Source organism: Pelophylax lessonae (genome assembly GCF_965119305.1).
Source record: "Pelophylax lessonae genome assembly, chromosome: 7".
Classification (NCBI taxonomy): domain Eukaryota; kingdom Metazoa; phylum Chordata; class Amphibia; order Anura; family Ranidae; genus Pelophylax; species Pelophylax lessonae.
In genome coordinates this window covers 197,904,444-197,921,290 of record NC_138774.1, presented here as the reverse complement: position 1 = coordinate 197,921,290, position 16,847 = coordinate 197,904,444, and the positions used below count along the sequence as shown (strand labels likewise).

At 44.5% G+C, this 16,847-nt stretch overlaps 1 protein-coding gene across 1 annotated transcript in view; it reads left to right on the top strand.

Moving 5' to 3' along the window:
- The window catches only part of EHMT1 (euchromatic histone lysine methyltransferase 1), a 250,480-nt gene that overhangs the window by 224,784 nt on the left and 8,849 nt on the right, over nucleotides 1-16,847 (top strand). Inside the window, exons 21-25 of the mRNA XM_082263745.1 lie at nucleotides 11,193-11,337; nucleotides 11,422-11,499; nucleotides 11,652-11,767; nucleotides 13,263-13,349; nucleotides 16,586-16,664. Of these exons, the coding sequence (XP_082119871.1) occupies nucleotides 11,193-11,337; nucleotides 11,422-11,499; nucleotides 11,652-11,767; nucleotides 13,263-13,349; nucleotides 16,586-16,664 (505 nt within the window). The remainder of the gene's footprint in view (nucleotides 1-11,192; nucleotides 11,338-11,421; nucleotides 11,500-11,651; nucleotides 11,768-13,262; nucleotides 13,350-16,585; nucleotides 16,665-16,847) is intronic.

Here is a 16,847-nt window from a genome sequence, read left to right as displayed (position 1 = left end):
CATATTGAGTCCATTCGCACGGTAGTGCCATCCCTGCATCAGTGGGATCTTCTTGCTTCTATCGACATCAAGGACACTTACCTTCACATTCCAATATGTGTTGGTCACCAGCACTTCCTCCGCTTTGCTGTGGGAGAGGAGCATTATCAGTTTGTGGCGTTACCCTTTGGTCTCGTCTCCGCTTCTCGGGTCTTGACAAAAGCATTGGCCCCGGTGCTGGCATTGTTGCGTCAGCGCGGATCGCAGTACTGGGGTACCTGGACGATCATCTGCTGTGCGCGGAGTCTTCGACTGCTCTGGTGGACAACTTGGAGATTACTCTGCGAACTTTGAGGGAGTTTGGTTGGATTCTGAACCTTCAGAAGTCTGCTCTGGTTCTGTCCACAAATCTGGACTATCTGGGTCTGACTCTGGACTTTGCCTTAGCCAGAGTGTTCCTTCCTCTGGCAAAACTCCAGAAACTGCAGGAAGCAATTCAACTTCTGTTGTCCAGCAGACGGTGATCCCTTCGGACTTGCATGCGGGTGCTGGGCCTGATGGTGTCTGCCTTCAAGGCACTTCCCTTTACACAGTTCCACACGAGATCTCTGCAAATAGAGATTCTGGTCAAATGGAACGAAAGCATCCACAGTCTATAGACAATCTGATTTGGCTGAGCCAGGGTACGAGAGGGTCCCTGATCTGGTGGCTTGGTTCTCCGGCATTTCACCAGGGCAAAATCCCTTTCCCCCTGTACTGGCGGTGGTCACCACAGATGCCAGCCTGTCCGGGTGGGGAGGCATCCTCGGAAAAGATTCTGCTCAGGGGGTCTGGACACTGGAAGAGTCGAGACTGCTGATCAATATACTGGAGCTCCGGGCGATCAGAATTTGTTTGGATCATTGGACGAATTGTCTTCAGGGGTGTCCGGTGCGATTTCAGTCCGACAATGCCAATCACCAAGGGGGCACGAGAAGTGTCCTGGCGGCTAGGGAAGTAGCTGGCATTCTAAGGTGGTTTTTGGGGTTGACGTGGGCCCCTCCTTGGGATGGTCAGACCACAAGGTCCCCCCCCCTTCTTACCAAGTCCCTCATTCTGCGCCGCCCTCCCTGCCTCCATGCTGGGGCTGTTTGGGTGGTCTGGCCACTTTCCTGGGAAGGTGGTGGTGGGGGGGGGGCCTCATCCCTTGGTGCTAACTCCTAGATCGTTTTACTTTCTGATCGCCGCACGTGTAGTGCAGATTCCACTGGTGGCTGCAGGTGCCTGTTTCTGTGGGTGGGGAGTCTGGTGGGGTCCTCTCCCTCTCTGCTGAGGATCGCTTGGTGCTTTGTGCCTGGCGACCGGGTGGTGCTGTGGGGGTTGTTCCTTAGCAGTGTTTCACACTTTTTGTGGGGTTCCCCTGGTGACTCATGGAGTCTTTGGAGCAGGTTTCCCCACCTGATCCCCTCTCTGAGGCTGCGGGGCCCTCCAGGTCCCAATCATCCATCCATGCACTGAGGGCAGTCCTGGAGTCCTTTGTGTGCTTCGTGGAAGTGGCTTGCGGGCGACTGGCTAGCAAAAAGCACCCCAGCCTGCCCCTGCCTCATCTGTCTCATCAGATCCCTAATCGGATTCATCTGCTGCAGACGTGGGTCACCCTGCTGGGTCTGCAACCACGTGCCTGGAATCCTCTGATAGTGAGGATGATTCCTCCACATCTGGGACCACGCATGAGAAGGAGCTGGTGGGTGCACTGATTTGTATCTGTGCGTGAGATCCTGAAGATGGAGGACACCGCTAAAGCTGCGACTGAGGTGCAGGTGCCCTTTAGCACTCACAAGACATCCAAACAGCCTATTTTGATAAAATTGTCACTAGAAAGTGGTGACGACCAAAGCATCTCCATGGGGGTCCCTAACTTTACTAGGCGTTACCCCTATGAGGAGTCCCTTCTTAACAAGTGGACTGTCCCACCGGTGATGGACCCTCTGGTTTTCAGATTAAACAAGGCAATCATGAGTCCCCGGCCATGAGGATCCGGCTGCCTGGAAGGCAGAGGCTGTGGCCCACACTATGTACACTCTGGCTGGTTCGGCAATGAGGCCGGTATTCACCACTGCACCAGTGTGCCAAACTGACCGAGTGGGCTAAGCTCCTACACTGTGACCTGGAAGGGGAACAGCTTCCCCCTGCATTTGTGGAGCTGGTGGTCCAGGGGCTGCAGTTTATCTGTGATGCCTCTTTGGATGCGGCTCCCCTGATGGCTCACCTCTCTGCTTTTGGCAGTAGTCCTTCAACGTGTCTTTTGACTCAAGTGTTGGTTTGCGGATCAGACTTCAAAAAAGGCCTTGACTGATCTTCCTTTTCTAGGGAATCGCCTGTTTGGAGCTACCCTGGATGACGACATTAAAGGCCTCACAGGGGGGGGGGAAGAGTAGTATTACTACTACTAAGGGCGAGGAACCTCGTCGTAGACATGGGCCTTTCTTCTCGGCTCATAAGAAGTTTTTTCGTCCTTCAGGGTCGACTGGCAAGGGTTTAAAGCCTTTCACGGCCTCTTCTGGGGGATCCAAATGAACCTGGTTTGGCAAGCCAGGATTGGGGGGACGTGGGCTTCTCCAGACCATTGGACAAGGCTCCTTCTTCATGAAGGTGCGCCCTCCTCCGTATCAGGGGTGGGGGGGGACGTCTTAGTTGGTTTCCGGTTCTGTGGACTTCCCGGGTGCAAGACTAATGGGTCCACAAAGTAATTTGTTCCAGCTTCAAGATAGAGTTTCGCTCTTGTCCCCGGCAAGGTTTTTTTTTTTCCAACTTGCGCCTGTCCCCAGACCGCATACAGGGCCTGTTTGGGGGCGGTACAAGACCTGTGCCTTCAAGGGGTGATATTCCCGGTTCCGACCTCGGAAGGTTTCCAGGGTTTTTACTCGAACCTTTTCACAGTTTCCAGGAAGGAAGGCAAAGTGCGTCCAATCCTGGACCTCAAGGTTCTAAACTGCTTTGCGCAGGTACAGAAGTTCAGAGTGGAGTCCATTCGAACGGTAGTGGCCTGCCTGTGTCAAGGGGATTTCCTCACTTCTATCAATATCGATGATGCCTACCTTCACATTTCAATATGTGCCAGTCACCTGTGTTTTCTCCGCTTTGCTGTGGGAGAGGAGCATTATCAGTTTGTGGTGTTACTCTTTGGTCTCGCATCTGCTCCTCGTGTCTTCACAAAAGTGTTGGCCCCGGTGCTAGTTTTGCTACGCTAACGGAGGATCGTGGTACTTGGCTACTTGGATGATCTCCTTCTGCGAACGGAGTCTCCCTCTGCTCTGGTGGAGAACCTGGAGATCACAAACTAACTCTGCGGGAGTTAGGCTGGTTTCTGAGTTTTCAGAAGTCTGCTATGGTTCTGTCCACTAAGCTGGACTATCTGGGCATGACTCTTGACTCGGCCTTAGCCAGAGTGCTCATTCCTCTGGACAAACTCCAGAAATTGCAGGCTGCAATTCACCTCCTGCTGTCCAACAAATGGTCATCCCTCTGGACTTGCATGCGGGTGCTGGGTTTGATGGTATCTACCCTCGAGGCAGTTCTGTTTGCACAGTTCCTTAAGAGAGGTCCGTGCAAAAGAAAATTCTGACCAAATAGGACAAGACTCCGTAGTCTCTGGACAATTAGATCAAGCTGAGTTTGGGCATGAAGGAGTCCCTGATACAGTGGTTTTGTGCTTGAGCTGGGAAAATCCTTCCTCCTCTTGTATTGGACAGTGGTCTCCACGGATGCCAACCTATCCGGCTGGGGAGGCGTCCTCGGCAAGTTTTCTGCTCAGGAGATCTCACTCCCGATCAATGTCTTGGAACTTCGATTGATTAGGCTGTGTCTGGATCATTGGACAGATCGCCTTCATGGTTGTCCAGTGTGCATTCAATCGGGCTTATGTCAATCATCAAGGGGGCATTCTAAGGTGGGTAGAATGGTTCGTTCCAGCCCTCTCCGCCGTACACATTCCTGGGGTGGAAAATTGGTAGGCGGATTACCTCAGTCGACAGGTATTGGACTATGGAGAGTGGTCCCTTCATCCAGAGGTATTTCCTCAGCTGTGTCTCCGGGGGGCACCCCCGAGGTGGATCTGTTGGATCTTGGCTCAACAGAAAGGTGTAGAGGTTTGTGGCTTGGTCAAGGGATCCTCTGGCGAACGCCACAGAAGCGCTGGTGGCCCTGTGGGGTTAGTATCGTCTGATTTGCGCCTTCCTATCTCTCAAGCTTCTGCCCAGACTTCTACGCAGGATCGAGGCAGAAGGGATTCCGGTCATCTTAGTGGCTCTGGACTGGCCTTGCCAGGCTTGGTACGATCTGGTACGGCTGGTCGCTGACGTTCCTTGGCAGCTTCCGCTCAGGGAGGATCTGCTGTCCCAAGGACTGATCTTCCATCCTGCTTTACAGTCACTGGCTTTGACGGCTTGGCTGTTGAACGCCAGGTGCTGAAGGATAGGGGTTTATCTGAGTCTTTGATTTCTACACTGTTGAAAGCTAGGAAATCTACCTCTAGGAAGATCTACCATCGTACGTGGAAGACGTACATAGCGTGGTGTGTCTCTTGGGTTCCTCCTCACTACTTTTTGGTGGCTCGGATCTTGACCTTCCTAGAATGGGGGGTTGAACAGAAATTGGACTTGAGTACCATCAAGGGCCAGATGTCGGCTTTGGCGGTCTTCTTCCAATGACCTTTGGCCACACACTCCCTGGTGCGCGTACTTTTCTTCAGGGTGACCGACATTTGGCTCCTCCAATGCGGGCTCCGTTGCTGCCTTGGATCTTACTTTGATGCTTTCAGCTCTACAGAAGCCTTCCTTTGAAAATTTTCGGGAGATTCCCCTGCTTTTATTGGCTATCACCTCTGCGTGCAGGGTGTCAGAACTGGCGGCATTATCCTGTCTTTCACCTTACCTGGTGAATCACAGAGATTAGGTGGTTCTTCACCCCTGTCCGTCGTTCCTTCCAAAGGATGTCTCTGATTTAAATTTTAATGAAGACATTGTGTTGCCTTCCGTGTCCCAGGCCTAAACATCTGAAGGAATTTGCCTTGCATGCCTTAGATGTGGTCTGGGCAATTAGGGTGTACCTAACAGCTGCAGAGTCTTTCAGGAAGTCAGACTCTTTTTGCTCACCGATGGACCTCAAAGGGTTGTCCGCTTCCCCTGTGAACATTTGCAGATGGATCAGACAGACGGTGGTTCAGGCCTATTCCATCAGGGGTCAGGTTCCTCCTTTCCCTGTCAAGGCGCACTCTACTAGTGCGCTTAGTGCCTCCTGGGCCTTCCATGATCAGGTGTCAGTGACGCAGGTTTGCAAGGTGGCCACCTGGTCGTGGGGGCACACTTTTACAAAGTTTTATAAAGTGGATGTGTTAGCATCTGCAGATGCTTCTTTTGGTCGCAAGGTTTTGCAGGCTGCTGTTTAAGAAGACCTGATCCTCTTTGAGGTTGTGTTGGTTTTTTCAGGTGTGCTCCAGTTTGTTTGAGCTCATGTTGCCTGGTTGGCTAATGTTTAGCCTTGGGAATTTTTTTGTTCTTCCCACCCCTCATGTTTAACACTGGTTTGGGATGTCCCAATGGTTATGAATACCGGGAGCTGTATCTGTCAATGAATGAAAGAGAAAATGGGATTTTTGACTTACCGCAAAATCCCTCTCTGATGTTTCTTGACATACACAGCACCCACCCCTCTGTGGAGTTATAAATCTCCTGAAACTACTTGTAACAAAACTGAGTGGCTATAGCAGAGAAAGGGTGTATACTCCCCTAGGGCAGTCCATGGGTGTAGCCAGAATTATTTTCTGCCTAGTGTCCTACTCCTGTAAAGGGCATTATAACCCAATGGTTATGAATATCAGGAGATGTGTCCGTCAATGACCATCAGAGAAATGGATTTTACGGTAAGTCAAAAATCAAATTTTTTATCTTTGCTAGTGTCTGCATGAGAGAAGTTAATTGTTAGTAGGAGCAGTGAATTCTTCTATTTAAAACTAGTTGAACTGTACTGAGTCTGTGCCCCCAGCTTCAAAGATGGGCGTGATGCTGGCCTGTAACGTTGCAGAAGCTGTTGACAGTGTACAGGCAACATACCTGGGTACCTGATGCAGCTGTGTGTGTTGCCTCCAGGGGCTCTACAGGTCCAAGACAGGTCCACTTGACGGAACACCCAGTACTTGAAGATTTTCTCCTCCCCCACAACAGTACCCTAAATAAGTAGACCAAGCTATCTCTCGCCTCTTGACAGTTCTGGGTGAGGGCAGGCCTACTTTCAGACACCCTATGAAACCGCTATCTTGTATTGTACTTCTGTATGTGCAAAAATCTGAGAATCAGTTGGCTAAAATGTTGGTCTGCTTAACCTGGCTGTGAGAAAAATGCCCCCGGGCACAGAAGTTGTTATGCTTTAGTTGCCTGCAAGCTTACCAGGTGATGGCAGGCAATTCCTTTTAACATAAAACTTGTCTATCCAGACCTGCCAAATGGGGTCCCAAGTCCCTTTCACAATGAAGCAGTACCTCCACTGGTACCATGTGGGACATTTGCTGGCATTTGCAAACATCTGGTTGCAGGAGGACTCGGACTCCTGGGTGCAGAAGGTCATATCCTTTTGTTAAAAAAATTAATTTCGGAGCCATCCCCCATCTCTTTTTGGGGTTGTCAAATGTACCTTTGTCTCCTCAGCACAGGACAGACTTAAAGCTGTATCCCAACTTTAGGCTCAGGGTGTTCTGATACAGGTCCCCAAGCAAGAAAGGTATAAGAGGTTTTATTAAAACCCGTTTATGGTTCCCAAACCAAACAGGGATGTCGGGCCCATTCTGGACCTTTAATCCTTAACCCCCTTTCTGAAAGTCACAAAGTTCCAGGATCTGCAAGATCAGTCACAGCGACCCTTTGACAAAGGGAATTCTTGCCATCGATTAATTGATTTTTGAGGATGAGTACTTTACACATCCCAAACTTTCTTCCATGCCAAAGTTAGCCTGCACTTTGCAGTGGAGGACAACCACTGTTTGTTTGTGACACTCCCCTTTGTTCTAGCTACAGCTCTGAGTTTTTACGAAGGTCTTGGAACTGCTGCTGGCTCTATTACATTCCAAAGGTATTTACAACCTAGGATACCTGGATAATCTGCTTTTGCAGGGAAAGGTCAGCTCTTGTCTTAAGGTTGCTTCACTGGATGATTCAAGTCTTTGCACAGCTTCAGTTAGATCCTCAACCGACAGAAATAGTTTCTGGAACCATCCCAGTGTCTGGAATACATTTAAATAGTGCTGAATGTGATTCAGAACAGGGTGTCCCTTCTGCAGGAAAGATGTACCTCTCTACATGAGCAAGCTCGGGCCCTTTGTTCCACTGTGATTCCCTAAGTAGCTTCCACAAAGGTCATGGTGGCCTCGTTTTGAGGTGATCCTGTATGTTCAGTCGCATTCCACACCCCTGCAGTACTGCATTCTGTTGACATGGAACAGGTCATCCCTTTTCCTGGACCATCCTATGTGCCATACAGAGCCAGGAATTCTCTGACGTGGATGTGTCAAGCCTGTCACAGGAACTGGACTGATACTTCCACTAAAATGGATAGTTCTTACCACATATGCCAGCCTGTTGAAGTAGGGATGAATGTTAGTGACAGCCACAGCACAAGGACTTCCAATCAACATGTTGAACTGTGAAGGATTCATCTTTCCTTTCTACGGTGGACAGGCCTTCGCAAAGGTTTTCCAATCTGAATAGTCTGACAACAACTGTCTGGCTTGCATAAACCACCAAGGTGTCACAGGAGGTTATGCAGCTCAGGAGGAGACAGCCCTCATCTTACATTGGGCCAGAGACCAACGTTCCAGTCATATAGGCTGTGCACATTCCAGGAGTGGAAAATTGGTAGGAACTGATGCCAGGGAATTGCCCCTACACCTGGAGGTGTTCACAGAGATCTGTTATTGTTGGGGGGACTCCAGAGGTGGACCTCCTTTTGTCCAGGTTTAACAGGTAACCAAAATATCTTTGTGTCCAAAACAAGGGTTCGTCTAGCATTTTGCAGTAGATGTTTTGGTGACTCCATGGTATCAATTCCACCTGATTGATGTGATCCCCTCCACTTCAGTTACCACATCTGCATTGCGAGATTGAGATGGAAAAAGGGTTACTGTGAATTTGGTAACAACAAATAAGCTAAGAAGGGCTTATTTCTTGGAATTCTTTGCATGTTAACAGAACTGCCCTGGCCTCTTGTGTATTGTCCAGATTTTATGTGCCAAGGTCCCATTTACAGTCATCCTTCACAGTCCCTGGCTTTAACAGCATGTTGTCCAAGGGAAAGAGGTAAAGCAAGGAAGGCTCCTCCCCTTAAGCTTTACCACCGTACCTGAAAGGTGTATTTTCATTGGTATGAGCAGAACAATTTCCACTCTCGCCATTAGTCTATGGGTCACTTGCTTGTTTCCTGCATTTGGAATTGCATCAGAAATTGGCCCTAAATATTGTGAAAGGTCAGGTCTCAGCCTTGGCCATTTTGTTCAAGCAACCCTTAGCCTCTCACTCCTTGATGAAGGCCTTTGATGCTGTTGACACCATGGAATCTTTCCTTAATACTTTGTCCTCCAAAATCTGGCAGATCCTAACCATAAGCTGGCTTTTCTGGTGGCTGTTACCTCTGTTGGGCATGTTTCAGAGCTGGCCATCCTGTCCTGTAGAGAACCCTTTTTGGAGTTTCATAAGGATTAGGTGGTGCTGCCTCTGAATGCTTCCTTTCTATTGTTTTGCCCTTCTAAAGACCCAAAAGAGGGAGCCCTTCATTGTATGGATGTGATGTGGGCTGTGAAGGTTTACATTGAAGCCACGACCTCCACCAGATAATCAGACTCACTCTTCATATTGCCACATGTGACCAAAAAGGGTTCATCTGCATTGCATTGCCTCCCTTCTAAATGTAGGCACATTCTACTGGATCTGCTGGTGTGTCTTGGGCCTTTTTAAATATCAGGCTTCTGTTGCACAGCTTTGCAAGGTAGCTACAGTACCCAGTCTTCTGTGCATACTGTTGCTAAGTTTTACAACGTTTATGTTCAGGCAAATGCTAGTTTCGGCTGCAAAGTAGGCCTTTATTTCTTGAAGGTCTGCTGTCTGTTTTTTTTGTCTTAAGTTACCCTCCCCTCTCATTACTGCTTAGGGGACATCCCATCTGATATGATTTACAGACTGTGTCCTGTACAATAAAGAAAATTGAACCCTATCCTGTGTTAAAATTGTCAGCCTGTGTCCTGTACTGTACTCCTAGAAACGGATTTTACAGGTATATAAAAAATCCAAGTACGAACACTCTTAGTAGATTGCCAATGATAAAGAGACAAAATGAGGTGTTTCATGTCTGCAGCAATCTCAAACACCCTGCCAATAAGGCCGAATTCCTAGTCATTCTCATAAGCCAAGCTTCAGCTATTCCAGATACTAATAAAGCCTGCCAACCTCTCTTGCATTCTGCACATTTTTATTGGGCAGTGAGGCTGCCCATCTTATTGCTAAAAAAGGAATGTATGCAGGAGGTAGTTTTAACACCACCCACAAGAGGTTTTTTTCTTTTTTTTTTCTTTTTGATAAACTTTTTGGTTGGAGAGAGGTTCTTTATCCATTACATACTTTTTTCCATTTTCCAATATGGGACACTTGAATTGAAAAACAGTCAGGTTATGCTGCCAGTTTCAGAAGAATAGGACACTAGCAAACAGAAAAGTTGTAAGTCAGCCAAAGATATAACTCCCTTCTCTATCTAGCATGCCTCAGCGTTTTTTTGCTAGTGTCCAGGAGGATATTTTTTCTCTGCTCCACTGAGCAAAGTCCAAATATTTTTTGATGTCTATTTTTTTTTCTTTAATCAAGATTCCTCTATAAGCCACTTGAGCTGGTCTCTTTTTATGCAGCTATCTGGATCTATTCAGCAACGGGTTTGGAGGCCTTTAGATCATTTTTTTGCAATAGCAAAAAAAATAGGTGTGCTATCTCTTTAACTAAATGACAACTCAAACATAAATATTTAAGTAAATAATTAATTTGTAACCTATGTATCAAGTTCGTATATAATCCAGTGAACAGAATATAAACCGTGATCGGTACTCATAAAGTGAACTATGTCTTGCAAAATATCCAAATCTTGTAAAAAGCCCAATGTGCCCGCAATAACACTGCAAGCTGATGTACCCTTCTCAGTGTTCACCTATGCTCAAAAGCTCCTTACCAGATGATATGATCTCATACAAAAGAGATCAATTGTGCCTGGCTGTCATATAGCTATGATATCCACAGACTCTGTGGTACTCGAGCTCTCCGCAAAAATCACAAAGAATATAATAAAAACACAAATGCAATCTCTGTTGTGTAGTAGTTTAAAAATGGAAATAAATTTATTTAGAATACCACTTACATTCAGGAGATGATATACCAACAGTAACCGTAAACTGCTCCACTGTGAGTCCCCAGGCATGATGTCTCATGGAAAGCCCCGCCCCATCCTTTTTTGCAGCGTATAACTGTTAAAACAGTTTAAACTGTTAATTTATATCATTGTTTTTACTATGTATATAAAACATCTGACATACAGCTTGCTTTACTGCTTCCTTTGTCATATTGAAACCTTGTATGATCCATTTGATAAGGATAGCTTACGTTTATAAGCCTAACTACAATAAGAGAAGAAAAGCATAAACCAATACACATTTCCTTTACAAGTTGTGATGTGTCTGCTTGTACCTTTATCTTTTAGAGCACCCAGTGCTTCGGTGAGTAACTATCGACACTCTCCTCCTCAGGCACTCTCCTTACAGCCTTCAGTGTAATGTGCTGTGCCTTTCCTACTTGTAGGAATGGTGATGTGTGCCAAATCGCTGACTTTTATGCTAAAAGCCTTTGTGTACTTTGTAAGATTGGCTACTTGGGGGTGATCTGAAAGTTACAGCTTGAGTCTGGAACATCTTGCTGCCTGCTTTTAAGTTCCCCTGTTTATCTTAACTTTAGAAGTCCAAGATCCAACATTTGTCCATGTGTCCTACAAGCAGTGTGGGTTTTGCTGGTGCCCTCCTACATGTTGCTGGATTTATCAGGATCTCAGCAATGCAATTTAGCTGCTGGCTAATATACAAACTCTGTTTAACTTGATGAGTTTGGAAAGCTCCTAATTCTAGTAAATGTGTATTGATTTTCTTTCTTTTTTTTCTTTAGGGATATATCGAGGGGATACGAAAACATCCCAATACCATGCATTAATGGCGAAGACTCTGAACCTTGTCCCATCAATTACAAATATGTGTCGCAGAACTGTGTGACCTCCCCGCTGAACGTAGATCGAAATATAACCCATCTTCAGGTGAGGCTTCCAGACTCTCAGGTGTCTAAATAATGCAATATATGTCCTGCAGTGGACACTAACTTAGAACTTTGTTTCTTGCAGTACTGTGTATGTATAGATGACTGCTCATCTGGAAACTGCATGTGCAGCCAGCTCAGCATGCGATGTTGGTATGATAAGGTAGGCTCAAAGCTTTGTTTTAGAGGAAAGAAATGTAAAAGTGAAAGAGAAAAAATTGACAACAGTTAAAATTCCAGTATACCTAATAAGTTGTCTTAATGTTAATGAAGAATGAATCCCTCTAACATAGTGATGTTTTCTTCATCTTTCAGAGTGGACGTCTTTTGCCAGAATTCAACATGGTGGAACCACCGCTTATATTCGAATGTAACCATGCTTGCTCTTGCTGGCGGAATTGTCGCAATCGAGTGGTACAGAATGGTTTGAAGTAAGTTTTATATTTTAAGTGTTGTCCTGAGTTTGAATATTTTAAAGTGTATGTAAACTCAAAACAACAAACTTCTCTTCTTTACTCCCTTTTGCTCTGCTAAATATACAATTGTTTTTTTATCTGTTCTATAAGAGCAAAAATCTGTTGATTTTGCCAGAAATCTTGAGTTGATATCTTCCTGTGCTCTCTGCCTGTGCACAAGGATGGGGAGGGGGGGGGGGGTTTGGACTGAGATGAGGAGTTTGTGTTCTTTGTAATCTGTCAGAAATGAAAGTGGCACCACCTAGGGATGGCCCCTGCTGAAGGCTAAACCTCCCCCATCTGCTGACTCTTCGTTCCTTTTTTTTTTTTCCCCATCTCCAATCAACAGACAAGTCGGGGGACAGGCTGGATAATATATATCCTAGTAGTCACCCCAGCTCGTCCAGCAAGAGCATGCAGACCCCTAGCTTCGTTTGGGGTTGTATTGTAGAGTAGCTTGATAAGACATGCCAGCCCGCCTGGAGTTAGCCAAAAGGCACCTGAATGATTCTCAGATCATGACATGAAAACAAAATTCTCTGGTCTAATGAATAAAATATTGAATTCTTTAGCCTGAATGGCAAGTGTCATGTCTGGAGGAAACCAGGCACTGCTCATAACCTGGCCAATACCATTATGCTGTGGGGATGTTTTTCAGCAGCAGAGGAACTGGGACATAGTCAGGATTAAGGGAAAGATGAATGCAGCAATGTACAGAGACATCCTTGATGAAAACCTGCTCCAGAGCAGACTAGGGCAAAAGTTCATCTTTCAACCGGACAACAACCCGAAGCACACAGCCAAGGGAACGAAGGAGTGACTACAGGACAACTCTGTGAATGTCCTTGAGTGAGTGAGCTAGAGCCCAGACTTGAACCCGATTGAACCTCTCTGGAGAGATCTGAAAATGGCTGTGCACAGGCGCTCCCCATCCAACCTGATGGAGCTTGAGAGGTCCTGCAAAGAAGAATGGGAGAAACTGCCCAAAAATAGGTGTGCCAAGCTTGTAGCATCATATTAAAAAAAAAAAAAAAAACTTGAGGCTGTAATTGGTGCCAAAGGTGCTTCAACAAAGTATTGCGCAAAGGCTGTCAATACTTATGTACATGTGATTTTTTTGTTTTTTGTTTTATTTTTAAAAAAATTGGAAGGATTTCAAACAAACTTCTTTGATGATGTCTTTATGGGGTGGTATTTGTAGACTTTTAAGGAAAATAATGAATTTAATCCATTTTAGAATAAGGCTGTAACAAAATGTGGAAAAAGAGAAGCGCTGTGAATACTTTCCGGATGCACTGTCGTTTTTCGCGCTAAGGGTTCATGCACACTGGCTGGAGTTTTGTGTTTTACCTGTAGAAGCAGCTCATTGTTATCCTATGTGTCCATGCAGGACAGATGGATCTGCCGTTTGCAGTTTAGTCTCGTTCAACATGTAGACATTGAATTTAACCTTTTGGTCTTGTTCATGCAGAATCAGATTACAGCTTTTCCGGACCAAGAATAAAGGCTGGGGAGTGCGGTCTCTACAGGACATCCCCGCAGGGACGTTTGTGTGCGAGTAAGTGATTTGTCTGCAGTCTACCCTGCCTTTCAGGCAAACACACACCATTGCCCATTTACTGTTTTCACCTTAAGGCCTATTGCACATGATACTCCTGTTTGAGCATTTACTTTTTCAGATTTTTTTCTTTTTGTATGCATTTGTGTGTAATTATACGCATTTTCGTGTATATGCGCTTGCGCAATCTTGCGCAAAAATGCAGGAAAACTTATTCTCGTGTTCATATTCACAATATGTAAATGGCCATTTGTGCGCATTTGCTGACCAAACAAGCAGATTTCTCAATTTTTTTTTTTTTTTTTTTTTTTTTTTTTTATACTGGGGAATGCACAGCACTTATTTACCATAGGCACATTACAATAATTGGCTGTATTTTTGCTCCGTAAAAAAAAAAGCTGTACTGAGCTTTTTCGAGCTGCAGTGTGCAAGAGGCCTAAGATGAACACACTACATCCAGTTCTTCCAATTGAGCAAAAATCAGAGTCACTTGTAACTCGTAGGAATTGTGTTTCTAACACGTAAAAATTTAATATGAACTGTAAAGTGAAGGAAAATCTTAACCTATGCTGGAAAATTTCTGTTGTAAAAGTAAATCTGCTCAGGAAAATAGTAGTCTTGTATGAAGTCTTTCCTACAGTGCTGTACTGTTAAAGAAACATTTTTGGGGGGTTGACTTTCCTTTTTTTCTATAGTGCTGCAATAGGTGCCCTCCATGACACCACTCAACGTGGCATTGCCATTTTCTACCATTTGTAACATCCGCTAATAGAGGCATTTGGTGCTTGCCAAGTCTGACTCTAAAGTATGCAAGTCAGGCAGTTAAGATCTTTGATATCTCATGCTGATATTGTCCACAAGGTGGGGACCGGAGAATATGCAGCACACACTGTGCCTCAAGTCAGGATTTTCTGCCCTGTTTAAACACTGAAGGAATCTTTCTAAGTGGCACAGGGGGAAAGTCAATACTAACATGCAAGTCACTTATGATCTAATTTCTTGGTGCACAAATCATACATTGTATAATACACTGAGGTCACTCAGTTGTTCCGGCTTGTCACAGAGTGCCTATTATTAAAGAATGGACAGCGCAATTGCTTCTATGCTAACATTAGTGTGCTGACACCCTCTACAAATTATTTACCAATCTTGTATATCACAATATGTAGAAGTGGCAATTGCAACATATACAAAAACACAATAAATGCAATAAAAATATAAATAATGCACAGTGGAAAGCAATGTGTGGAATATAAAATGTGTGCAAAGAAATATATATATATACTGTATATATGAAATTCAGTCCAGATTATAGGAAAATTCATGCATAAATTCATATAAACACATCTTATAAAAGGCCCAAATTACATTAGCTGTGAAATGTTAAAACTTGAATGAGTTTTTCACAAACGCCTTCTGGCATACACCAAACATCCAGTGCACTCCACTACCACAAGTACTAAATGGACTCACCAGAGCTCCATGCTGGTAAAATTAGAAACCAGCTAATGCACATCACACCACCTGATGTTAGTTTCATATATTCCACAATCGCATGAAGGAAGAAAGGAAGCTCCCGTAGCGTAAAATCATCTAAAACTGCTTTATTCTTTAAAACGGTACACTTCCATTCCCATGCGTTGCCACTGACACAAGTGTAAAGGCAAAATCAAAAGGCCGAATCTCCGAGCCACGAGTGCGATCTCTGCGTGTGTATTGCGATATACAGAATTGGTATACAATTTGTAGAGGATGTGAGCACAAGAATGTAGCATAAGAGCTTCACAATAGGATAGCAGCTGCTGGTTTTTTTTTTTACATTTTTTTTTTAATTTTTTGTTTTTTATTTTCTACTGATTTTGTCTGTGGCGCAGTTCTGTAAAGTTCCCTTGACAGAGAGCTGATGGCTAAAATGTTGTACTGTTTATCATTTTAAAAGAGAAAATCTGCTCATGGTCCCGGTTTAGTGGTTACAAGCCACCTTTCCTCTTCCACATATGCCTTGTTTACACTATTTGTTCCCTTGTACTTCTAAATGTTTCACATTTTATATTAAGCCAATTGAACATCATTGCAGGAGCGCTCCCTGACCTCCACCCACATATTCTACAAATGTTTTCATGCCAATATAGTAAATGAGATTTGACATTTTTGCAACTCTGTGCAGGATTTTGTTGTGTCAGTTATTTCAGAGCGTGCTTGTATTATGACAGAACCTGCTAAATCCATAACTTTGAGGTGCTGCCAATTTGCCCCAGGAGGCCCGAGATCTCCTATGTAGAGTTTGACTTTTCATCCAATAGTAAAAAGTAGGTACCTTCTGAATTGATACCCCAGAAAACTGCATCCTGTTTTAGAATGCGCCAGGGTTTTTTTTTTATTTCTGAAAACCCTCAAATGGCTTTTAGTAAGACTTTTGAGTTGTAGTAAACACATCTTCATGTTCAGAACCATAGACGCAGGATATGTCTGCCAGCAATAATCAAGGTCAGTTTTGCAAATTCTAGTTTCAAAGTAAAAGTTTTTTTCTCTTAGGCCCTGTTCACACCTGAGCGTATTTCAGCTCGTAAAACACTCATCACTGAAGTTTTAAAACACCCAACAAGCAAAATCCCATTCATTTCAATGGCCCGTGTTCACATATAAGCATTTTGTCACCTGAAGCAAAACTCCTGAAGCTTAAAGTACATGAGCTTCATTTTTGGCAGATAATAAGCGTTTTTTAGATGCCTGCCTCCAAACATCTGCAAAAAAAGCCTGAAAAAACATCTGAAAAAGCCAGAAAAAACATCTGAAAAAAGACCAAAAAACGCCTGAAAACAAAACGCTCAGGTGTGAATGGAGCCTATTTATTGTTTTTTTAAGTTGAACAAGAGACACCTGCAATTGAGTTCAACTAAAAGTCAATGATAAACAAATTAAAAACTTTCCTTATAAGCCTAAACCTGCAATTGATCCAGATAAAGAAAAAAAAACCCTTACAAAGCATGGTCCTATTGCTCCAGCAAGGAGCAAAATGAAATATGAATTTTTAACATTCAAACTTAACTGCGCTGCAATGCAGGATGCATGCTTTCCTGCAACACGTGATTCGGGCCTAAAGAGTCCTTTTCATATGATAGTCTTTTCCAACTAAATTGCTGTGAAGGTATTCCTCTCCCGACTGCACTCATTTTGGAATAAGCGCATAGCAAAAAGTATCACTGTTTAATAGATACAAGCATTTTTACTTTCAGGTATGTTGGAGAACTGATTTCAGACTCTGAAGCAGACGTTCGTGAAGATGACACCTTTCTGTTCGATTTGGACAACAAAGTAAGCATTTTGGCTGCCATGTTTCTGTATAAACGCATAACCCCTGAAAATCAAATACCTTTAGTCAACTGTGTACCGCTGCGTAGTACACATGCATTGTTTGTCTGAGAAACAATTAGAGAGAAAAAAAATTTTCTGTACTCATGCAGTTCAAGTCACACTACTGGAGAACAGACGTAGAGA